Here is a 26,149-nt window from a genome sequence, read left to right on the forward strand (position 1 = left end):
TGTATATGGTTATGAATACTTATATATTTGTATATACACACACATCTATTGTTTATATATCTATATATAGACTGTTAAACACAACTCCATCCATCCATCCACTCCTTCTTCCTCTTGCCCTCATCCCTCTCTCACATTACTCCCCTCTTTTCTTTTTTTTTACAGTTAGCACCTTATGTCAATACAAAAAGTAAGGACAATTGTTGTGATAGCATAAGAATGTGCAAATGTACAACAACAAAACTAAGCCTATAAAGATACATATCATTCATAAAATAAGAGATAGCATGTCAAAACCATACAACATAATACAAGACAAAGTCTAAACAACTTAAAGCATGCACTAGATCCTTTAGTGTGTGGCAGGAAGGGATAGGGGTTTGGGTTGTCACCCCTATGTTGGACCAGAAGGGATAGGGGTTTGGGTTGTCACCCCTAAGACTAGGCCAGAAGGGATAGGGGTTTGGGTTGTCACCCCTATGTTGGACCAGAAGGGATAGGGGTTTGGGTTGTCACCCCTAAGACTAGGCCAGAAGGGATAGGGGTTTGGGTTGTCACCCCTATGTTGGACCAGAAGGGATAGGGGTTTGGGTTGTCACCCCTATGTTGGACCAGAAGGGATAGGGGTTTGGGTTGTCACCCCTAAGACTAGGCCAGAAGGGATAGGGGTTTGGGTTGTCACCCCTAAGACTAGGCAGGAAGGGATAGGGGTTTGGGTTGTCACCCCTATGTTGGACCAGAAGGGATAGGGGTTTGGGTTGTCACCCCTATGTTGGACCAGAAGGGATAGGGGTTTGGGTTGTCACCCCTAAGACTAGGCAGGAAGGGATAGGGGTTTGGGTTGTCACCCCTAAGACTAGGCCAGAAGGGATAGGGGTTTGGGTTGTCACCCCTATGTTGGACCAGAAGGGATAGGGGTTTGGGTTGTCACCCCTATGTTGGGCCAGAAGGGATAGGGGTTTGGGTTGTCACCCCTAAGATTGGGCCAGAAGGGATAGGGGTTTGGGTTGTCACCCCTATGTTGGACCAGAAGGGATAGGGGTTTGGGTTGTCACCCCTATGTTGGACCAGAAGGGATAGGGGTTTGGGTTGTCACCCCTAAGATTGGGCCAGAAGGGATAGGGGTTTGGGTTGTCACCCCTATGTTGGACCAGAAGGGATAGGGGTTTGGGTTGTCACCCCTATGTTGGGCCAGAAGGGATAGGGGTTTGGGTTGTCACCCCTAAGATTGGGCCAGAAGGGATAGGGGGTTGGGTTGTCACCCCTATGTTGGACCAGAAGGGATAGGGGTTTGGGTTGTCACCCCTATGTTGGACCAGAAGGGATAGGGGTTTGGGTTGTCACCCCTATATGTTGGACCAGAAGGGATAGGGGTTTGGGTTGTCACCCCTATGTTGGACCAGAAGGGATAGGGGTTTGGGTTGTTACCCCTAAGACTAGGCCAGAAGGGATAGGGGTTTGGGTTGTCACCCCTATGATTGGGCCAGAAGGGATAGGGGTTTGGGTTGTCACCCCTAAGATTGGGCCAGAAGGGATAGGGGTTTGGGTTGTCACCCCTAAGATTGGGCCAGAAGGGATAGGGGTTTGGGTTGTCACCCCTATGATTGGGCCAGAAGGGATAGGGGTTTGGGTTGTCACCCCTATGATTGGGCCAGAAGGGATAGGGGTTTGGGTTGTCACCCCTATGATTGGGCCAGAAGGGATAGGGGTTTGGGTTGTCACCCCTAAGATTGGGCCAGAAGGGATAGGGGTTTGGGTTGTCACCCCTATGTTGGACCAGAAGGGATAGGGGTTTGGGTTGTCACCCCTATGTTGGACCAGAAGGGATAGGGGTTTGGGTTGTCACCCCTATGTTGGACCAGCAGGGATAGGGGTTTGGGTTGTCACCCCTATGTTGGGCCAGAAGGGATAGGGGTTTGGGTTGTCACCCCTATGTTGGACCAGCAGGGATAGGGGTTTGGGTTGTCACCCCTATGTTGGGCCAGAAGGGATAGGGGTTTGGGTTGTCACCCGTATGTTGGACCAGAAGGGATAGGGGTTTGGGTTGTCACCCCTATGTTGGACCAGAAGGGATAGGGGTTTGGGTTGTCACCCCTATGTTGGACCAGAAGGGATAGGGGTTTGGGTTGTCACCCCTATGTTGGACCAGAAGGGATAGGGGTTTGGGTTGTCACCCCTAAGACTAGGCCAGAAGGGATAGGGGTTTGGGTTGTCACCCCTAAGATTGGGCCAGAAGGGATAGGGGTTTGGGTTGTCACCCCTAAGATTGGGCCAGAAGGGATAGGGGTTTGGGTTGTCACCCCTATGTTGGACCAGAAGGGATAGGGGTTTGGGTTGTCACCCCTATGTTGGACCAGAAGGGATAGGGGTTTGGGTTGTCACCCCTATGTTGGACCAGAAGGGATAGGGGTTTGGGTTGTCACCCCTATGTTGGACCAGAAGGGATAGGGGTTTGGGTTGTCACCCCTAAGATTGGGCCAGAAGGGATAGGGGTTTGGGTTGTCACCCCTAAGATTGGGCCAGAAGGGATAGGGGTTTGGGTTGTCACCCCTATGTTGGGCCAGAAGGGATAGGGGTTTGGGTTGTCACCCCTATGTTGGGCCAGAAGGGATAGGGGTTTGGGTTGTCACCCCTAAGATTGGGCCAGAAGGGATAGGGGTTTGGGTTGTCACCCCTATGTTGGGCCAGAAGGGATAGGGGTTTGGGTTGTCACCCCTAAGATTGGGCCAGAAGGGATAGGGGTTTGGGTTGTCACCCCTATGTTGGGCCAGAAGGGATAGGGGTTTGGGTTGTCACCCCTATGTTGGACCAGAAGGGATAGGGGTTTGGGTTGTCACCCCTAAGACTAGGCCAGAAGGGATAGGGGTTTGGGTTGTCACCCCTATGTTGGGCCAGAAGGGATAGGGGTTTGGGTTGTCACCCCTAAGATTGGGCCAGAAGGGATAGGGGTTTGGGTTGTCACCCCTATGTTGGGCCAGAAGGGATAGGGGTTTGGGTTGTCACCCCTATGTTGGGCCAGAAGGGATAGGGGTATGGTTTGGGTTGTCACCCCTATGTTGGACCAGAAGGGATAGGGGTTTGGGTTGTCACCCCTATGTTGGGCCAGAAGGGATAGGGGTATGGTTTGGGTTGTCACCCCTATGTTGGGCCAGAAGGGATAGGGGTATGGTTTGGGTTGTCACCCCTATGTTGGACCAGAAGGGATAGGGGTTTGGGTTGTCACCCCTATGTTGGACCAGAAGGGATAGGGGTATGGTTTGGGTTGTCACCCCTATGTTAGGCCAGAAGGGATAGGGGTTTGGGTTGTCACCCCTATGTTGGGCCTGAAGGATTAGGGGTATGTTTTGGGTGGTTGGGAGAGGGGAGGTGGATATTGACGATTTGAAAAGGTTTGGGGTGGTTGGGTTGGGTGGGTAGTGCTGGTGAGGAATAGGGTAATGTTTGGGGGGGTATACATGGTGGGGGGTGACCAGGGGTTGTCACGACGATCGTCTCTAGCCCTGCATCTTGCGGATGATGTCGGCGGAGACGGGCGGGTGGAAGTTGATGGTGTGGTGTCTCAGGCCCTGGGACGTCTTGTAGCTCTTCCCACAGCGGCACTTGAAGGGCTTCCGCACACGGATCTGTGTCCGGTGGCCGTTCTTGGCATGGTATTTAATACCGTTCACATTCTGAATGACGGGGAGAGACATTATCAGGAGGACCCTGGCCTGGTCTAGCGGTCTAAGACGCTGCCTCCAGAATACCTGTGTAAGTGTGGGTTTAAATCCACATGACTGCTGTTCTAACACACCCTCTCCTCCCATCTCTCCTGTCAGTCTTACTATCCCATCTAATAAATAAAATAAATAAAAAAGGAATAAAAATAACAATTTCCCTTTCCATTTTCTCAGTGAGGATCCCGAAAAGCAACATCCAGGAACAACATTGCAAACGTTGACATTGCTAGAGGAAGATCCTGTATTGAAGTGAAAACCTCCAATACTCAGATCACAGGCTATACTGAACTGATATATAGAGGACTAGAGTATAGCAGAAGAATATAGCTAGGTACCAAATACAGTGAAGTGAGCTGGGGCTGAGTGTGTACTGCACCTTGTATCTCTTCTTGCAGCCAGGCACAGGGCAGGCGAAGGGTTTCTCCTCCCCTCCATTCATACACATGGAGCTGAGGATAGACTCCGAGCTGATGGCACTCTCTGTGGTCCAGGACTCATCACTGTCTGACTCCTCATAGTCCACCTCCTCATCATCATACTCACTGCCTGGAGGGGGAACACACACAGAGAGTAAGAAGACGGAGAGAACATAACTATAGGGGAAACACAGACAGTTACATCTGTCTATTGTCTCAAGGAGAGGGGCATGGAGCAGAGAGGGAGAGGGGAATTTGATGGAACTAGGACAGAGGAGGGTTTGGTGTATGTGTGTGTGAGTCAGGGGAACCCAGGGGGAGGGGGTTGGCTCCCTGAAAGAGATCATTAAGTGGGAGGTATCCTTGTTGCTTTGCCTGGAAAAAGTGCACAACTTTTTCCACTCTCACACTGACTATTACAACCCCACCCCACACTGTACCCCCACCATTACACAGGAAACACTTCAACTCAGCAGGAGGAAGTGGATGGCACCCTGGCACATGTTAAAAGGATGTCAACAAGGGTGTGTGTGGGTGCATGCGTGCGTGGTTGTGTAAGCGCAGACCTAATGCTGCGATTGGAAACATTTGGGCAGGAATTGCACATCTGCTTTTGGGCTCTGAAACACACACACAGTGCGATAGCTGGCGTGTAATTACCAGTGTTGACTGGGTTCACTGCACACTGCAGGAACACTCTCTCCCTCTACTGAACACACATGTTGCACTGGCCTGTAGTCTAGAACACTCCCAATAGGAATGTTCCATTGACCCTCAGTCTAGAACACTCCCAAAAGGAATGTTCCATTGATCCTCAGTCTAGAACACTCCCAAAAGGAATGTTCCATTGACCCTCAGTCTAGAACACTCCCAATAGGAATGTTCCATTGACCCTCAGTCTAGAACACTCCCAATAGGAATGTTCCATTGACCCTCAGTCTAGAACACTCCCAATAGGAATGTTCCATTGACCCTCAGTCTAGAACACTCCCAAAAGGAATGTTCCATTGATCCTCAGTCTAGAACACTCCCAATAGGAATGTTCCATTGACCCTCAGTCTAGAACACTCCCAATAGGAATGTTCCATTGATCCTCAGTCTAGAACACTCCCAAAAGGAATGTTCCATTGACCCTCAGTCTAGAACACTCCCAAAAGGAATGTTCCATTGACCCTCAGTCTAGAACACTCCCAATAGGAATGTTCCATTGACCCTCAGTCTAGAACACTCCCAATAGGAATGTTCCATTGACCCTCAGTCTAGAACACTCCCAATAGGAATGTTCCATTGACCCTCAGTCTAGAACACTCCCAATAGGAATGTTCCATTGACCCTCAGTCTAGAACACTCCCAATAGGAATGTTCCATTGACCCTCAGTCTAGAACACTCCCAATAGGAATGTTCCATTGACCCTCAGTCTAGAACACTAGAGGCAAAGCCATTTAGAAGACACTTTTATCCAAAGAGACTTACAGTAGTGGGTGCATACATTTCCTGATGGGTGAACCCAGCGATAAGCAAACTCACAATCCTGGAGTTGCGATCACCATGTTTTACCCAGTGCGTCACACAGAACCACAAGGGGCCATACATCTTCAGTAGGGCCGAGACGATACCAGTGTCACAATATTTTTTCCATGGCAAAAATGAAAACCCGAATTAGACCCAATTCTTTGGTCCTTTAAAAACTGTCTGTATGTCAAATATTGTGTGCTATTACTTGGAAAATAAATACATGTGACTCTGGATGATAACATAATGTTTGTTTCCAACATTAAGGCTGTTAAAATAAAAAAGTTACATTCAATTCGTGTTTTGTTTCCTTGCCACGATACTAGCGATTATCGCAATACTGGTATCGTCCAGGCCCTAATCATAAGTGTCCACTTTCTCTTACCTGTGGGTGTGCTGCTACGGAAGGAGGAGGAGGGTGTGATGGGTGGAGTCACGGGAGGAGTCAGGTTGCCGTTGCTGTGGCGTGGAGGCGTGGCCACGCTGTTTCGAGACACACCCCCTGTGATTGACAGGGAAAGTTTGGGCGTGGCCCGCTTCTTCAAGGTCTCCTGCTCCCGACGCGCCGCATCCGTCATGAATCTGGAAACACATTACATGTTACACACACACACACCTACAAATAAAGATTACTTAATTATAATAAAGTAGTATATCCCCCTCCTCTCCCTCCCTCCCTCCTCTCCCTCTTCTCGCTCCCTCCCTCGCCCTAGTAGGAAGTCCACTGTGTGCAGCTCACCCTGCACGAACATAAATAACATGAGCATGTCTACTTCTGCTACGCTTCCCAGTAAAGCAATGAAAACAATCAAGCACCCCAGAAAAGTGCTAAAAATTGCCCAAGTTAACATATGTACAGTTATTCCTCCTTTAAAAGTTGCATCATACTGTGGCATCCCTTGTGGGCTGCTGCAGCATTCTGTGGCACGTTATCTATTTGTCATCCATTTTTTCTGTTAATGCAAGTTATAGCTAGTTTGACCACCAGAGGGCATATTTGAGAAGCATTTGATAGTCTTCCATATTGCAGGCACGCGGAGACCGGAGTTCAATTAAGAATTTGTTCTTAACTGATTCCACGTGTTATTTCATAAGTGTGATGTCTTCACTATTTTGGGCTTCACTAGTTGGAAGTTTACATACACTTAGGTTGGAGTCATTAAAACTCGTTTTTCAACCACTCCACAAATTTCTTGTTAACAAACTATAGTTTTGGCAAGTCGGTTAGGACATCTACTTTGTGCATGACAAGTAATTTTTCCTCAATTGTTTACAGACAGATTATTTAACTTATAATTCACTGTATCACAATTCCAGTGGGTCAGAAGTTTACATAAACTAAGTTGACTGTGCCTTTAACTTCTTATGGCTGGGGGGCAGTATTGAGTAGCTTGGATGAATAAGGTGCCCAGAGTAAACTGCCTGCTACTCAGGCCCAGAAGCTAAGAGATGCATATCATTAGTATATTTGGATAGAAAACACTCTGAAGTTTCTAAAACTGTTTGAATGATGTCTGTGAGTATAACAGAACTCATATGGCAGGCAAAAACCTGAGAAAAAATCCAACCAGGAAGTGGGAAATCTGAGGTTTGTAGGTTTTCAAGTCTTTGCCTATCCAATATACAGTGTAAAATTTGGTCCGATTGTACTTCCTACGGCTTCCACTAGATGTCAACAGTCTTTAGAACCTTGTTTCAGGCTTCTACTGTGAAGGGGGAGCGAATAAGAGCTGTTTGACTAAGAGGTCTTGCAGAATGCCATGAGCTAAGTCATGTGCGCGGCCGTGAGAGTGAGCTGCGTTCCTTTTCATTTCTAAAGACAAAGGAATTGTCCGGTTGGAATATTATTGAAGATTTATGATAAAACCATCCTTAAGATTGATTCTATACATCATTTGACATGTTTCTACGAACTGTAATGGAACTTTTTGACTTTTCGTCTGGACTAAGTGCCAGCGCCTCGTGAATTTGGATTTGTGAACTAAACGCGCAAACAAAAAGGAGGTATTTGGACATAAATGATGGACTTTATCGAACAAAACAAATATTTATTGTGGAACTGGGATTCCTGGGAGTGCATTCCGATGAAGATCATCAAAGGTAAGTGAATATTTGTAATGCTATTTCTGACTTCTGTTGACTCCACAACATGGCGGGTATCTGTATAGCTTGTTTTTGTGTCTGAGCGCTGTACTCAGATTATTGCATGGTGGGCTTTTTCCGTAAAGCTTTTTAAAAATCTGACACAGCGGTTGCATTAAGGAGAAGTATATCTTTAATTCCATGCATAACACTTGTATTTTCATCAACATTTATGATGAGTATTTCTGTAAATTGATGTGGCTATCTGCAAAATCACCGGATGTTTTGGAAGCAAAACATTACACGCCAAGGTAAACTGAGATTTTTGGATATAAATATGAACTTTAATGAACAAAACATACATGTATTGTGTAACATGAAGTCCTATGAGTGTCATCTGATTAAGATCATCAAAGGTTAGTGATTCATTTTATCTCTATCTGCTTTTTGTGACTCCTCTCTTTGGCTAGAAAAATGGCTGTATTTTTCTGTGACTTGGCGCTGACCTAACATAATCGCATGGTATGCTTTCGTCGTAAAACCTTTTTGAAAATCGGACACTGTGGTGGGATTAACAACAAGTTTAACTTTAAAATCGTGTATAATACTTGTATGTTTGAGGAATTTTAATTATGAGATTTCTGTTGTTTCACTGGCTGTTGTCAAATCGATCCCGTTAACGGGATTTCAGCCGTAAGAAGTTAAACAGCTTGGAAAATTCCAGAAGATGATGTCATGGCTTTAGAAGCTTCTGATAGGCTAATTGACATAATTTGAGTCAATTGGAGGTGTACCTGTGGATGTATTTCAAGGCCTTTCTTCAAACTCAGTGCCTCTTTGCTTGATATCATGGGAAAATCAAAAGAAATCAGCCAAAATGTTTTGTAGACCTCCAAAAGTCTGGTTCATCCTTGGGAGTAACTTCCAAACTCCTGAAGGTACCACGTTCATCTGTACAAACAATAGTACGCAAGTATAAACACCAGGGGAACACGCAGCCATCATACCGCTCAGGAATTAGGCGCGTTCTGTCTCCTAGAGATGAATGTACTTTGGTGCGAAAAGCGCAAATCAATCCCAGAACAACAGCAAAGGACCTTGTGAAGATGCTGGAGGAAACAGGTACAAAAGTATCTATATCCACAGTAAAACGAGTCCTATATCTACATAACCTGGAAGGCCGCTCAGTACGGAAGAAGCCACTGCTCCAAAACCACCATAAAAAAGCCAGACTACGGTTTGCAACTGCACATGGGGACAAAGATCGAACTTTTTGGAGAAATGTCCTCTGGTCTAATGAAACAAAAATAGAACTGTTTGGCCATAATGACCAATGTTATGTTTGGAGGATAAAGGGGGATGCTCGCAAGCCGAAGAACACCATCCCAACCGTGAAGCACGGGGGTGGCAGCATCATGTTGTGGGGGTGCTTTGCTGCCGGAGGGACTGGTGCACTTCACAAAATAGATGGCATCATGAGGCAGGAAAATTATGTGGATATATTGAAGCAACATCTCAAGACATCAGTCAGAAAGTTAAAGCTTGGTCGCAAATGGGTATTCCAAATCGACAATGACCCCAAGCTTACTTCCAAAGTTGTGGCAAAATGGCTTAAGGACAACAAAGTCAAGGTATTGGAGTGGCCATCACAAAGCCCTGACCTCAACCCTATAGAAAATTTGTGGGCAGAACTGAAAAAGTGTGTGCGAGCAAGGAGGCCTACAAACCTGACTCAGTTACACCAGCTCTGTCAGGAGGAATGGGCCAAAATTCACCCAACTTATTGTGGGAAGCTTGTGGAAGGCTACCCAAAACATTTGACCCAAGTTGAACAATTTAAAGGCAACGCTACCAACTACTAATTGAGTGTATGTAAACTTCTGACCCACTGGGAATGTGATGAAATAAATAATTCTCTCTACTATTATTCTGACATTTCACATTCTTAAAATAAAGTGGTGATCCTAACTGAACTAAGACAGGGAATTTTTACTAGGATTAAATGCCAGAAATTGTGAAAAACTGAGTTTAAATGTATTTGGCTAAGGTGTATATAAACTTCCGACTTCAACTGTAATATTTTTAATTGGATATAACTGTCTTAATGTTGCTGGACCCCATGAAGAGTAGCTGCTGCGTCCTGTGGTATGTATGTTACCTGTTGATGTAGCTCAGGGCCAGGTAGGTGGGCTGTTGTTGCTCCTGCTTCTCCAGAACACGAGGATCTGTGTCTGAGACAGAGACAGAGAGAGAGGGTGAGCGGGAGAGAGAGGGAGAGGGCGAGCGAGAGAGAGGGGCGAGCGAGAGAGAGGTGCGAACGAGAGAGAGGGGCGAGAGAGGCGCGCGAGAAAGAGGGAACGGGGAAAGAGAGAGAGAGAGGGGCGAGCGAGAGAGAGGGAACGGGGAAAGAGAGAGAGAGGGGGGCGAGGGAGAGAGGGGCGAGGGAAAGAGGGGCGAGGGAAAGAGAGGGGCGAGCGAGAGAGAGGGGCGAGCGAGAGAGAGGCGAGAGAGAGGGTGAGAGAAAGAGAGAGGCGAGAGAGAGCAAGAGAGAGAGAGGTAAAAGAGAGAGAGAGGCGAGAGAGTGTGGCGAGAGAGTGTGGCGAGAGAGAGAGGGGCGAGGGAGAGAGAGGGGCGAGGGAGAGAGAGGGGCGAGGGAGAGAGAGGCGCGAGAGAGGGGCGAGGGAGAGAGAGGGGCGAGGGAGAGAGAGGGAAAGAGAAGCGAGCGAGAGAGAGAGGGACGAGCGAGAGAGAGAGGCGAGAGACATGGTAGAGAGAGATGGGAGAGAGAGACGGGAGAGAGAGGGGCGAGAGAGAGGGGTGAGAGAGAGAGGTGAGAGAGAGGTGAGAGAGAGTGGCGAGAGAAAGAGAGAGAGGGGCGAGCGAGAGAGAGGGGCACGCGAGAGAGAGAGGGGCACGCGAGAGAGAGATGCACGCGAGAGAGAGATGCACGCGAGAAAGAGGGAACGGGGAAAGAGAGAGAGAGAGGGGCGAGCGAGCGAGAGAGAGGGAACAGGGAAAGAGAGAGAGGGGTGCGAGGGAGAAAGGGGCGAGGGAGAGAGAGGGGCGAGGGAAAGAGGGGCGAGCGAGAGAGAGAGGCGAGAGAGAGAGAGGCGAGAGAGAGGGTGAGAGAGAGGCGAGAGCAAGAGAGGGGCGAGAGAGAGAGAGAGAGGGGGCGAGAGAGAGAGGCAAAAGAGAGAGAAGGGCGAGAGAGAGGCAAAAGAGAGAGAGGGGCGAGAGAGAGGCAAAAGAGAGAGAGAGAGGCGAGAGAGAGTGGCGAGAGAAAGAGAGAGAGGGAGAGGGAGAGAGCAAGGGAGAGAGAGGGGCGAGAGAGAGGGGAAGAGAGAGGCGAGCGAGAGAGACGGGAGAGGGAGACGGGAGAGAGAGGGGCGAGAGAGAGGGGCGAGAGAGAGAGAGAGGGGCGAGAGAGAGAGAGAGGGACGAGAGAGAGAGAGAGGGACGAGAGAGAGAGAGGGGCGAGAGAGAGATGGGCGAGAGATAGAAAAGGGGTAGTTAGTGTAAAATATATTGATTCAACTTAAATTAGGACATACATACTGAAAGACTTCAAGACTCAGAATTTATCAGCATGGTACATGAGAAGCACAAGGGGAGACAACCTGGTAGCAAACATCCAGTCCAGTACACCAGTTTTACTGAAAGTGCTTGTATATGGAGGTTTCGGGTTAGTATGATTTATGGAGGAAATCAGTATGCAGTAAGGTGAAATGGGTGTATGTCTGTCGTGAAATGGGTGTATGTCTGTCGTGAAATGGGTGTATGTCTGTCGTGAAATGGGTGTATGTCTGTCGTGAAATGGGTGTATGTCTGTCGTGAAATGGGTGTACGTCTGTCGTGAAATGGGTGTACGTCTGTCGTGAAATGGGTGTACGTCTGTCGTGAAATGGGTGTATGTCTGTCGTGAAATGGGTGTATGTCTGTCGTGAAATGGGTGTATGTCTGTCTCCCTCTCTCTGTGTGTGTTTGTGTGTGTGGAGGGCGGTTGGATATATATGGATAATAAATAGGCTGTATTAGTAAAGATATTCCTTGACCTGTCAATTGTAGCAGGGGGTTGATTACATAGTACCATGGTACAGAGAGGGTTATGTCACCAAGAACACTGTACATAGTACCATGGTACAGAGAGGGTTATGTCACCAAGAACACTGTACATAGTACCATGGTACAGAGAGGGTTATGTCACCAAGAACACTGTACATAGTACCATGGTACAGAGAGGGTTATGTCACCAAGAACACTGTACATAGTACCATGGTACAGAGAGGGTTATGTCACCAAGAACACTGTACATAGTACCATGGTACAGAGAGGGTTATGTCACCAAGAACACTGTACATAGTACCATGGTACAGAGAGGGTTATGTCACCAAGAACACTGTACATAGTACCATGGTACAGAGAGGGTTATGTCACCAAGAACACTGTACATAGTACCATGGTACAGAGAGGGTTATGTCACCAAGAACACTGTACATAGTACCATGGTACAGAGAGGGTTATGTCACCAAGAACACTGTACATAGTACCATGGTACAGAGGGGGTTATGTCACCAAGAACACTGTACATAGTACCATGGTACAGAGAGGGTTATGTAACCAAGAACACTGTACATAGTACCATGGTACAGAGGGGGTTATGTCACCAAGAACACTGTACATAGTACCATGGTACAGAGAGGGTTATGTCACCAAGAACACTGTACATAGTACCATGGTACAGAGAGGGTTATGTCACCAAGAACACTGTACATAGTACCATGGTACAGAGAGGGTTGTCACCAAGAACACTGTACATAGTACCATGGTACAGAGGGGGTTATGTCACCAAGAACACTGTACATAGTACCATGGTACAGAGAGGGTTATGTCACCAAGAACACTGTACATAGTACCATGGTACAGAGAGGGTTATGTCACCAAGAACACTGTACATAGTACCATGGTACAGAGAGGGTTATGTCACCAAGAACACTGTACATAGTACCATGGTACAGAGAGGGTTATGTCACCAAGAACACTGTACATAGTACCATGGTACAGAGAGGGTTATGTCACCAAGAACACTGTACATAGTACCATGGTACAGAGAGGGTTATGTAACCAAGAACACTGTACATAGTACCATGGTATAGAGAGGGTTATGTCACCAAGAACACTGTACATAGTACCATGGTACAGAGAGGGTTATGTCACCAAGAACACTGTACATAGTACCATGGTACAGAGAGGGTTATGTCACCAAGAACACTGTACATAGTACCATGGTACAGAGAGGGTTATGTCACCAAGAACACTGTACATAGTACCATGGTACAGAGAGGGTTATGTCACCAAGAACACTGTACATAGTACCATGGTACAGAGAGGGTTGTCACCAAGAACACTGTACATAGTACCATGGTACAGAGGGGGTTATGTCACCAAGAACACTGTACATAGTACCATGGTACAGAGAGGGTTATGTCACCAAGAACACTGTACATAGTACCATGGTACAGAGAGGGTTATGTCACCAAGAACACTGTACATAGTACCATGGTACAGAGAGGGTTATGTCACCAAGAACACTGTACATAGTACCATGGTACAGAGAGGGTTATGTCACCAAGAACACTGTACATAGTACCATGGTACAGAGAGGGTTATGTCACCAAGAACACTGTACATAGTACCATGGTACAGAGAGGGTTATGTAACCAAGAACACTGTACATAGTACCATGGTATAGAGAGGGTTATGTCACCAAGAACACTGTACATAGTACCATGGTACAGAGAGGGTTATGTCACCAAGAACACTGTACATAGTACCATGGTACAGAGAGGGTTATGTCACCAAGAACACTGTACATAGTACCATGGTACAGAGAGGGTTATGTCACCAAGAACACTGTACATAGTACCATGGTACAGAGAGGGTTATGTCACCAAGAACACTGTACATAGTACCATGGTACAGAGAGGGTTACACGGAACCCAAACCGGCTGCGCTATCGTGCATAAATGTATTTTGTCCCCCTACACCAAACGCGATCACGACACGCAGGTTAAAATATCAAAACAAACTCTGAACCAATGACATTAATTTGGGGACAGGTCGAAAAGCATTAAACATGTATGGCAATTTAGCTAGTTAGCTTGCACTTGCTAGCTAACGATAATTTGTCCTATTTAGCTAGCTTGCTGTTGCTAGCTAATTTGTCCTGGGATATAAACATTGAGTTGTTATTTTACCTGAAATGCACAAGGACCTCTACTCCGACAATTAATCCACACATAAATGGCCAACCGAATCGTTTCTTGTCATCTCTCCTCCTTCCAGGCTTTTTCATCTTTGAACTTATATGGTGATCCATCTAAACTTTCATTGTATTACCACGACAACCGGCAACAAAGTTCGTCTTTCAATCACCCACGTGCGCATAACCAATGAGAAGATGGCACGTGGGTACCTGCTTCTATAAACCAATGAGGAGATGGGAGAGGCAGGACTTTCAGCGCGATCTGCGTCAGAAATAGGAATGACTTCTATTTTAGCCCTTGGCGTCGCAGACGCTCGTTGGTGCGCAGTGTGGGTGCAATAATTGAATGACATGGATTTGTAAATGTATTTTGCGACGCTCGCGCACGCGACGTGTCCGGTCTGGTCAGCATGTTATGTACAGGGGATGGAAGGAGTTGGAGGTTATGATGGATATACTAGAAATTTCACAGAAACACACACACACTGCAGGAGGGAGCTTCCACTGCCTCGGGCCACCAGCCCAAACTTAAAAAACTGAGCGTGTGAGCATGAGAGTGTGTGAGTGTGTGCATGTGTGTGACAGAGAGAGTGTTTACAATGTGATGAATGTGTGCTAAGCCACAAGTCCACACTACCACCATGTGGTCAACAGGGTGAACGTCCACTACACTGAGTGTAAATACAGTCAATAGCCGAATACATATGCAATGCAATGGATTGTTGTGAATGTGTACAGGCTAATTCATAAAGCCTACCTTACGTACCTACGCAACACAAGAACACAATTAGCTAAGCAAAATGGTGATCCTGCGTACTTGCGTCAATTTTATAATTGATATTTTTGCTCCACATCTATGCAGTGCAGTGTACTTGACAGAGTTTACACGTATTTAATCTGATGTGCACTTATCATGAGTCAACCACACTGTGCTTAAGTGTACATACTATTAAATATGTTTAACTTTTAGAATATATTGTGTTTCTGAGTATCAGTTCAGCCTTGATGTGAGCCTCAATACATGTGTGAGAGGAGACAATGTGTGTCTATGTATGTAATTATGGTTGTGTGTATAATGGTTCACAGATGACCAGAGCTAGATTTTCTCTGTGCCATTTTTAACAGTCTCCCTCTGTGTGTGTGTGTGTGTGTGTGTGTGTGTGTGTGTGTGTGTGTGTGTGTGTGTGTGTGTGTGTGTGTGTGTGTGTGTGTGTGTTTGGTCTTGGAAGTACTTTGGCTTCAGACATTCACACCTCATAATTAAGAAAGAATGAAAACTTCCCACAGTGCAGGAGCACACCAAGGAGACCAACAAACACCCATACAACCTGACAAACAAACACACACACAAAAAGCAGTCTCTCTCGCTCCCTCTCCCTTTCTGAATCTCTCACACACACGTCTGAGGTGGTCCACTGAGGTGGTCTTAAGCAGGTTTTTACTGCCGTGCTTTAATCATTCTACCTGCTGCTGAGATCCAGAAACCAGAACACTTAACTTAGTCTACATACACTCTATGAGAGAGAGAGAGAGAGAGAGAGAGAGAGAGAGAGAGAGAGAGAGAGAGAGAGAGAGAGATACAGAGAGATACAGAGAGAGAGAGGGAGCGAGAGAGAGGGAGAGAGAGAAACAGAGAGAGAGATACAGAGAGAGAGATACAGAGAGAGAGAGATACAGAGAGGGAGAGAGATACAGAGAGAGAGAGGGAGAGAGAGAAACAGAGAGAGAGATACAGAGAGAGAGATAGAGATATACAGAGAGAGAGATACAGAGAGAGAGATACAGAGAGATAGATACAGAGAGATAGATAGATACAGAGAGAGAGATAGAGATACAGAGAGCGAGATAGAGATATACAGAGAGAGAGATACAGATACAGAGAGCGAGATAGAGATATACAGAGAGAGAGATACAGAGAGAGAGATACAGAGAGATACAGAGAGAGAGGGAGCGAGAGGAGCAGAGGTCATAGGTGGGTGAAGAGAGCGACAGTAAAGCATAAAAACACACCGAGACTGACGATATGTACTTATCACCGTAGGAGGCCATTCCTTATATTGCTAGAATAAAAGACGTACAGTACCAGTCAAAAGTTGACACACATACAGGGTTATGTACTCATTTCAGGGTTTTTCTTCATTTTGACTATTTTCTACATTGCAGAATAATAGTGAATACATCAAAACTATGAAATAACACATATGGAATCATGTAGTAATAAGCAAGAAAATGTTTAACAAATTAAAATATAAACAAATCAAAATATACTGAGATTCTTCAAAGCAGCCTCTAAGGATGCACGATATATCGGTGAACATATCGGAATCGGCTGATATTAGCTAAAAATGCCAACATCGGCATCAGCCCGATGTTATTTAACTAGGCAAACTGACTTGCCTAGTTAAATAAAAGAGACACAAACACACGTAAATGCCAACTAAATATTATTATTTTGTCCCCATTACTAGTAAAACTTAATCAAAACTTTTTTCTTTCACGTACTTGCTGTGCTGTTTTGTTGTTCATTTCTTCAGTCGTTTCATTCTCAACCAGGATTTCTATGGAACACCGTTTGGGTCTTTGCGTGTCAAAAAAGATTTACGTCAAATAACACTATTTCATGTGTCAAATAAGCTTGTTGACCAATCAGGATCTGAATATGACTGCACGTCACATAATAATTTTACGCATTTATAAAAAATAAAAAACGTAGTTATTACACATTGATTACACTATCAATTGTATTTCATATGTCACAACGATTCATCGATACGTATGCTATGATGCTGGTAAAGTTCTCGTGCACCTACAGCGCTGGTCATTAAAAAAAAGCTAGCTATCTCATGGATGCAAACAATGTTCTTCCCCAAAAACATAGCAAAACGACAAATCTGTTTCAGTACCTATATAGTTAGCTAGCTACACCGTTTGGCTACACCGTTTAGCTAGCTAACTATATAGCTTGCCGTCATCATCTAAAATAACCCTAATTTATAAGACAGTTCTTATTTGATTAATGGGGGTGGGACCCATCTATGTGAAGCTAGCCACAATAAGGATTAGCCACATTAGTGGAATTTGCGGTTAGCCTTCAAAATAAAGGTATGGCATAATTCTACTATTTGTATTAATTTGCATCACTGTCAATTACATACTTTTATTTTGAAGGCAAACCGCAAATTCCACTATTGTGCCTAATCCTTATTATGGCTAGCTTCACAACACATAACCCGGTCCGGTCAAGCTTCACTAGCCAGATGGCTGCTTATAACGTGAGCTTTGGGCAACAGGGTAAAATAGCTGACTAGCTATTCATTTTCATGAACTGAAGTTCAATTTCAATAGGCGAACAAGTGGCAACCTAGCTAATACTTACTCACAAAGATTCCTAAATCATTGCTAAGAATTATGAAAATTCCTGCAGTTTCTACTGGTCATTGTTTTCAACTGGTTGTATTGGTGCTAGCTAGGTACCAAGCTAAAGCTAGCTACCCCAGAAGTTGTGGTCGAACAAATTATGCTTTATTACCAATGCGGTATTGTAAACACATCGTTCGTGGCCGGCGTTTGCAGACTTTTTTGTACAGCTTTGACAGTGCTACTGTATCCTTTTTGACACGCAAAGACCCAAACGGCGTTCCATAGTATGTATGTCGTGAAGCTAATAGCAGTGACGCTATTACTGTGTAACTCTGGTAGGGCAACATCTGAAAAATAGCGCACTTGGTAGTGTGTACCGGTGCCAACATCACCCACGACTGAGAACGGTTGATGGTCAAGGGCAATGAATTCCGTTGTCTTGGCTTTAATGGATTTCGCCATTGAGTTGTCTCGCTGCAATTTTCTTACTCTTTCAAATGACTGTTCCACTTGTTGACTGATTGATCCACACAGCAGACATTGTGGGCTAGATTAGAAATGTTGTGTTGCAAGTGAACCGCAAAATTTTACGTGGAGTCATTACATCATGTACCTACGTTATATTAGGTATGCACGGCAGCTTTGACATCGATTTTTAACATCGGCGTTAAACTAGACATCGGGCCGATACTGATGTTGGTATTTTTAGCTAATATCAGCCGATTCCGATATGTTCACCGATATATCGTGCATCCCTAATTGAGACCAAGGTCTCTTTTACAAGGGAGCCCTGGATTTCACAATTACGGCAGCGTAGGAGCATAGGAAATACACCAATAAAATACAAATACTGTGCTAACCCTACGCAACACAATCATGCAAAACAACCACATTCCTCAGTAGAGGTCCTCAATCTACATTCTGAATTGCCTGTAAGGTATTCTAAAGATAGTTCTTCGTACCTCACTTATGGAACAAAAAGCATTTTTTTCCTAAATATTTTAGTGGGAGACGGAATTTCAAAAATTCGCCATCCTTGTGACCGGGTTTGGTATCTCGTACTTCTAAATGTTAGTAACAACAATGTTAGGTAATGCAGGAGTTTTAAAGGGCTTTATTAATTAACAGAATGCAGTGTTTCGACCTAGCTAGCATACAACAGAATGTCAAGTAGAGCTGGGCGATAGATCTAATTAATTTGATTAATTCAAATGTATGTTTTTGCATGATATTCCAAATTCCCGTATCGCCAGAATCAAGGTTTAGTTATTTTTCTGTTTTTATGAGTGTTTATGTCTGCTTGTTCTCGTGGTGTATTTTTGGTCCTTTGCTCCTCTGTGCACATTCCCATTTACACCAGAGATCTGTATATAATGATGAGATGCAAGTCTCCGCCCTAACAATGGGAGTTGTTCTCCCAAAGGCGGGAAGGCAGGCGACAAGATTAGGTCCAAAATATATTTTAGAAAGAGGTTGCTTCGCCTCCTCCGCTATGGTTTACACATACACCAAGCCCCTCCCCCTGCATCTCATGCAAACAAAACTGAGAGATCACATCTTCCTCTCTGACAAGTTGTTTAAACTCACCATTTGCATTTGAGGTTTGGTCCAACAGAATCGGTCAAATGGACACCAAATCACAGTAAAACATTATTTTACTGTAATAGAGAAGATACATTTTCTAACGATACCCTTTTTATGTCTCAACTACTCACATTGTGCGCAGAGCAGACGCTACTAAAACGAGAGTATAAATGAACATTGATTCTGTAAAATGAATGCTCAGGTTGTCGCGACATTGGGGTACCAAGTACCGGTAGAAGCATTATAGCCAAAGACCGTTTAAAAAATGTGCAATAAGCATAAAAGAATTATATACACGGAATTGGCAACTAGTTCTATTTCTCATTCTGAGAAATAAGGTAGGCCACTTGATTTCAACATCTGAACAAAGTGGACATGCTGTTCAAAAAGTTGGAAATAGACAGAAGGGTGTGTTCATAACAATTCAATTGTTCAACCTTGTTAGCTAGTAAATAGATTGTTGGCTAAACTGAAATATAAAGATTAGCTGGCTAATCACTAGCACGTGGGCTTGAGAGATTGTTGATAAGACCTGTGCCTGCTACAAGAAGTTAGTCATTATTATCGAATGTGTATTATGCATGGTTCTTGTTAAATTTGTAACTAAAAAGGGAATTTTCAGAGTGGCATGTATTCATGGATGCCAGGCTTCTCCAAATATTTGACCAATAAAAAATTATACAATAAAAAAAAAATTCTCTCTGTGTTTTCATAATTTTCCGTCAATTCGCAACTGGCTGAATCTCACCGGATAAATAATCTGAGGGAAACAGCGCCCTTCTGTCTCAGTATGTAGCCCATGTATAGGATGCTGTCTGGAACAAATGAGTATAACATGTTGCTGATGTAGCATTTGATTGATGCCAACACGCATTTGGCCTCCCTTGATAAAAATCAATGATAAAAGAATTAGCAAATTAGCAAATTGTGGGTTGCCATGGTGCAGCCAGTTTGGATTTGGCTACAGAGCAATCCCCCCCAAAAATATGGAAAACGTGTCAATTTCTGGTCTGCTTGTGTTGATGTCCAGCAGTAGCTAGCATGCTAAATCTGCACTTTCCTAATCTAACCATAAATGAATATGTTGTGCCACTGGCCTGAGACGATTGAAGTTCAATATGTGGCCTAGATGTAGGCTCGCGTTAACCAGCTAGCTAACTTAGTGGTTCATTGTTGTCCATGCTTGCTAGCCTAAATTCCTCGCATCTTACTTATTGTTTGGCGTCATTTGTTTGGCGTCATTTCCGGTCACAACTTGTAGACTTGTTTACGTGCTGCTGTGCGGTTTGTTGCTAACCTTATGGTTTTTACTTTTTAATTACCGTTTTATATTTACATTTTTTCCCCTCGCTCGACTTTTTTCATTCAACTTTTTCACCCCGGACGCTTCATCTGGATGTGGATCATCAGGACCTCCACCAGCCGAAGCTAAGTAGTAACATTAACATTATGCCTTCTATTTGCAGTCGCTGTACTCATAATACACAGGAGAACGATCGCCTTATGGAGAGGATAGCCGTGCTGCAAGCCCAGCTTCAGACGTAATCGTTAGGCAAGGGTCATTTAAGTGTAGGAAAGGATGAAACAGCGTCTGTACCATCAATAAGTACAGATTGTAGTATAAATCCCACTCACACAGTCCCCGCAGCCGGACAATTTTCTCATGGATTCTGGAAGGAAATGCTGTAGGAATGCTCAACCGGTCATTCATTCAGCCAACAGAAACTTTCAACGGTCGGAGTCAGAGGCCAAGCCTTCTCTGGTCTCTCCTCCTCCCGTTATGGGGTCTGAGACGCCGAAGCCTCCCACCATTAGCTCTGACAAATTGAAAACCCTAGTCATGAGACTTAAAACGAATCATCCAGCGATCATACACTGTTTACCAGGGGGCAGGGCTACCGACGTTAAGGCTAATCTGAAGATGGTGCTGGCTAAGGCTAAAACCAGCGAGTGTAGAGAGTATAGGGATATTGTTATCCACGTCGGCAACAACGATGTTAGGATGAAACAGTCAAAGGTCACCAATCGCAACATAGCTTCAGGGTGTAAATCAGCTAGAAGGATATGTCGGCATCGAGTCATTTTCTCTGGCCCCCTCCCAGTTAGGGGGAGTGATGAGCTCTACAGCAGAGTCACACAACTCAATCATTGGTTGAAAACTGTTTTCTGCCCCTCCCAAAAGATAGAATTTGTAGATAATTGGGTCCTCCTTCTGGGACTCACCTACAAACAGGACCAAGCCTGGCCTGCTGAGAAGTGACGAACTCCATCCTAGCTGGAAGGGTGCTCTCATCTTATCTACGAACATAGACAGGGCTCTAACTCCCCTAGCTCCACAATGAGATAGGGTGCATGCAAGGCAGCAGCCAGCCTGCCAGCTTAATGGAGTCTGTCACCAGCACAGTCAGTGTAGTGTAGTCAGCTCAGCTATCCCCATTGAGACTGTGTCTGTGCCTCGATCTAGGTTGGGCAAAACTAAACACGGCTGTGTTCGCCTTAGCAATCTCACTAGAATAAAGACCTCCTCCATTCCTGTCATTATTGAAAGAGATTGTGATATCTCATATCTCAAAATAGGGCTACTTAATGTTAGATCCCTCACTTCCAAGGCAGTTATAGTCAATTAATTAATCACTGATCATAATCTTGATGTGATTGGCCTGAAACATGGCTTAAGCCTGATGAATTTACTGTGTCAAATGAGGCCTCTCCTCTTGGTTACACTAGTGACCATATCCTCCGCACATCCTGAGAAGGCGGAGGTGTTGCTAACATTTACGATAGCAAATTTCAATTTACAAAAAATTAAATGACTGCGTTTTCGTCTTTTGAGCTTCTAGTCATGAAATCTATGCAGCCTACTCAATCCCTTTTTATAGATACTGTTTACAGGCCTCCTGGGCCGTATACAGCGTTCCTCACAGAGCTCCCCGAATTCCTATTGGATATTGTAGTCATGGCAGATAATATTCAAATTTTTGGTGACTTTAATATTCACATGGAAAAGTCCACAGACACACTCCAAAAGGCTTTCGGAGCCATCATCGACTCAGTGTTTTTTTTCCAACATGTCTCCGGACCTACTCACTGCCACAGTCATACTCTGGACCTAGTTTTGTCCCGTGGAATAAATGTTGTGGATCTTAATGTTTTTCCTCATAATCCTGGACTATCGGACCACCATTTTATTACGCTCGCAATCGCAACAAATAATCTGCTCAGACCCCAACCAAGGATCATCAAAAGCCGTGCTATAAATTCTCGGACAACCCAAAGATTCCTAGATGCCCTACCAGACTCCCTCCACCTACCCAAGGATGTCAGAGTACAAAAATCAGTTAACCACCTAAATGAGCAACTCAATTTAACATGACGTAATACCGTACATGCAGTCGCACCTCTAAAAACAAAAAACATTTGTCATGAGAAACTAGCTCCCTGGTATACAGAAAATACCCGAGCTCTGAAGAAAGCTTCCAGAAAATTAGAACGGAAATGGCACCACACCAAACTGGAAGTCTTCCGACTAGCTTGGAAAGACAGTACCGTGCAGTATCGAAGAGCCCTCACTACTGCTTGATCATCCTATTTTTCCAACTTTAGGAAAATAAGAACAATCCAAAATGTATTTTAGATACTGTCGCAAAGCTAACTAAAAAGCAGCATTCCCCAAGAGAGGATGGTTTTCACTTCCGCAGTGATAAATTCATAAACTTCTTTGACAAAAAAAATCATGATCATTAGAAAGCTAATTACGGACTCCTCTTTAAATCTGCGTATTCCTCCAAAGCTCAGTTGTCCTGAGTCTGCACAACTCTGCCAGGACCTAGGATCAAGGGAGACACTCAAGTTTTTAATACTATATCTCTTGACATATTGATGAAAATAGTCATGGCCTCTAAATCTTCAAGCTGCATACTGGACCCTATTCCAACTAAACTACTGAATGAGCTGTGCTTGGCCCTCCTATGTTGAACATAATAAACGGCTCCCTATCCACCGGATGTGTACCAAACTCACAAAATGTGGCAGTAATAAAGCCTCTCTTGAAAAAGCCAAACCTTGTCCCAGAAAATCTTAAAAACTAAATCAGCCTATATCTAATCTCGCATTCCTCTCAAAAATATTAGAAAAGGCTGTTGCGCAGCAACTCACTGCCTTCCTGAAGACAAACAATGTATACGAAATGCTTCAGTCTGGTATTAGACCCCATCATAGCGCTGAGACTGCACTCGTGAAGGTGGTAAATGACCTTTTAACCTCTCTAGGGCATGTGGGACGATAGAGTCCCACCTCGTCAACAGCCAGTGAAACTGCAGGGCACCAAATTCAAAACAACAGAAATCCCATAATTTAAATTCCTCAAACATACAAGTATTTCACACCATTTTAAAGATACACTTGTTGTAAATCCAGCCAAAGTGTCCGATTTCAAAAAGGTTTTACGACGAAAACACACCAAACGATTATGTTAGGTATGAGCCAAGTCACAGAAAAAGACAGACATTTTTCCAGCCAAAGAGAGGAGTAACAAAAAGCAGAAATAGAGATAAAATGAATCCCTAACCTTTGATGATCTTCATCATATGACACTCATAGGACTTCATGTTACACAATACATGTATGTTTTGTTTGGTAAAGTTCATATTTATATCTAAAAATCTGAGTTTAGGAGGGACGCTACTGTCTCACTTGGCAAAAAGCCAGAGAAAATGCAGAGCGCCAAATTCAAATGAATTACTATGAAAATTACTATAAAAATCATCACTTTCATTAAATCACACATGAAAGATACCAAATTAAAGCTACACTGGTTGTGAATCCAGCCAACATGTCAGAATTGAAATAGGCTTTTCGGCGAAAGCAAACGATGCTATTATCTGAGGATAGCACAAAAGTAAACAAAGACAGAGAAGCATATTTCAACCCTGCAGGCACGACACAAAACGCAGAAATAAAAATATAATTCATGCCTTACCTTTGACGAGCTTCTGTTGTTGGCACTCCAATATGTCCCATAAACATCACAAATGGTCCTTTTGTTCGATTAATTCCGTCGATATATATCCAAAATGTCAATTTATTTGGCGCGTTTGATCCAGAAAAACACAGGTTCCAACTTGCTCAAACGTGACTACAAAATATCTACAAAATATATATAAGGTTACCTGTAAACTTTGCCAAAAAAATTCAAACTACTTTTGTAATACAACTTTAGGTATTTTTTAAAGTTAATAATTGATCAAATTGAAGACGGGATGATCTGTGTTCAATACAGGATTAAAACCAACTACAGCTAGCTTTCTGGTCACGCGCTTCTATCTAACAGGACACTTCATGTGACTCTCGTTCAAGATGGCCGTACTTCTTCATTACACAAAGGAAAAACCTCAAACTGTTGACATCCAGTGGAAGCGGTAGGAACTGCAAGCAGGTCCCTTCGAAATCTGGTTTCCCAATGAAAACTCATTGAAAAGAGAGTGACCTCAAAAAAAAAAATCTGAATGGTTTGTCCTCTGGGTTTCACCTGCTAAATAAGTTATGTTATACTCACAGACATGATTCAAACATTTTTAGAAACTTCAGAGTGTTTTCTATCCAAATCGACTAATAATATGCATATCTTAACCTCTGGGGATGAGTAGCTGGCAGTTTAATTTGGGCATGCTTTTCATCCAAAATTCCGAATGCTGCCCCCTACCCTAGAGAAGTTAATGGCGTCAGACCGAGGCTCTGCATCTGTCCTCGTGCTTCTAGACCTTAGTGCAGCTTTTTTTCTTCTTTTTTCGTTCAAATATTTTTTATTTAACACACACAAGAATGGTGTATAGGTATAAAAGACAAGTATGCAATTCTTATCTAAACATAAAAGAGCAGACAGTAACAACAAGGCCCAGAGTTCTAGGTACAAAGTAAATATTACAAAACAAGACATACAAAACAAGGACAGGTAGAACGAAAGAGGGTAGATATCGTCACCCCCCCCCCCCCCCCAATCCCCCTTCCCCCCCCAACTGCTCGGGTGCCAGGGCAAGCACATGCTGCCCAAAGGTAGATTAACATATTACAATTGAGAGTGCGTTAAAATGTACAAATTCACAGCACCGACTGGTCTAAGTAAGAGAGGAAAGGCCGCCAGATTTGATCAAATGTTGATCATTTATTGTTCAGTATATAACTAAAGGTTTAGCATTCCCAAATGTCAGAAGGTATTTTCTAACATAGTCTCTAATCTGTAGGTATCTGAAAAAGTTACTTCTGGGAAGATTATAAATTTCCCTCAGCAACTCAAAGGAGGCAAAGGTCCCTTCTATATATAGATCCTCTATGGTATTTATCGCTAGCTCTCCCCATCGCTCAAAGTTGTTATCAAGGTTAGATGGGGCAAAGGAGGGATTCCCCGCAACAGGGAGCATGAATGATATTGGTCAAAGATCAAAGTGGACTTTAATTTGCTTCCAGATTTGGACTGTGCTATGTATACTAGGATTGTTACTATAAAGTGACATCTCCAGATTGACAGGCGACAAAATCACAGCGCCAATAGAGAAGGGGTGACACTCCTCACGCTCCATACTAAGCCAGCTGGATGACGGAAGTGCGTGTAACAGAAATGTAAATGTAACAGCGCGGAGGTTAGCGGCCCAAAAGTAAAATATAAAATTTGGGGTAGACAATCCTCCTTCCATCTTGGATTTACAGAGGTGTTTTTTACCTATACTGTGTGTTTTATAAATCCCAGATGAATGGATTGATAATTGTGTCCAGTTGTTTATGAAAGGACTTAGGTATGAATACTGGGATGTTCTGGTATAGGTAGAGCAGTTGTGGGAGGAAGACCAATTTAATGGCATTAATTCTTCCGAGCAGAGAAATTGGGAGAGTTCTCCAAAATTGTATGTTTGCCTTGAGTTTTTGCATCAGAGAGGGGAAATCTCTTTAAATAGTGAGGAGTATTGTTTGGTAACTACAATTCCTAGGTAGATACATTTTTCAGAAGATAACTTAACTGGAAGATGCTCTAACCAAGAGGTGTTTTGCAACCATATGGGCATTAATTCGCTCTTGTTCCAATTTATTCTGTATCCCGAGAAGGTACCAAACAAATGAATCACATCAGGAATAGCTGGAAAACTAGCTTGGGGTTCTGTTACATAGAGGAAAATGTAATCTGCGTATAGGGAAATCTTATTTAGAGTATCTTTAGTATTAT

The 26,149-nt window shown here is 44.1% G+C and overlaps 1 protein-coding gene across 1 annotated transcript in view; it reads right to left on the reverse strand.

The window, feature by feature from the left end:
• Positions 1-1,879: 1,879 nt before the first annotated feature.
• LOC120022205 (juxtaposed with another zinc finger protein 1-like) overlaps positions 1,880-26,149 on the reverse strand; it is a 41,704-nt gene continuing 17,434 nt past the window's right edge. Inside the window, exons 2-5 of the mRNA XM_038966079.1 lie at positions 9,889-9,961; positions 6,034-6,230; positions 4,096-4,265; positions 1,880-3,671 (exon numbers count right to left, since the gene is read on the reverse strand). Of these exons, the coding sequence (XP_038822007.1) occupies positions 3,495-3,671; positions 4,096-4,265; positions 6,034-6,230; positions 9,889-9,961 (617 nt within the window). The 3' untranslated portion in view covers positions 1,880-3,494. The remainder of the gene's footprint in view (positions 3,672-4,095; positions 4,266-6,033; positions 6,231-9,888; positions 9,962-26,149) is intronic.

Source organism: Salvelinus namaycush, chromosome 27 (genome assembly GCF_016432855.1).
Source record: "Salvelinus namaycush isolate Seneca chromosome 27, SaNama_1.0, whole genome shotgun sequence".
Taxonomy (NCBI): domain Eukaryota; kingdom Metazoa; phylum Chordata; class Actinopteri; order Salmoniformes; family Salmonidae; genus Salvelinus; species Salvelinus namaycush.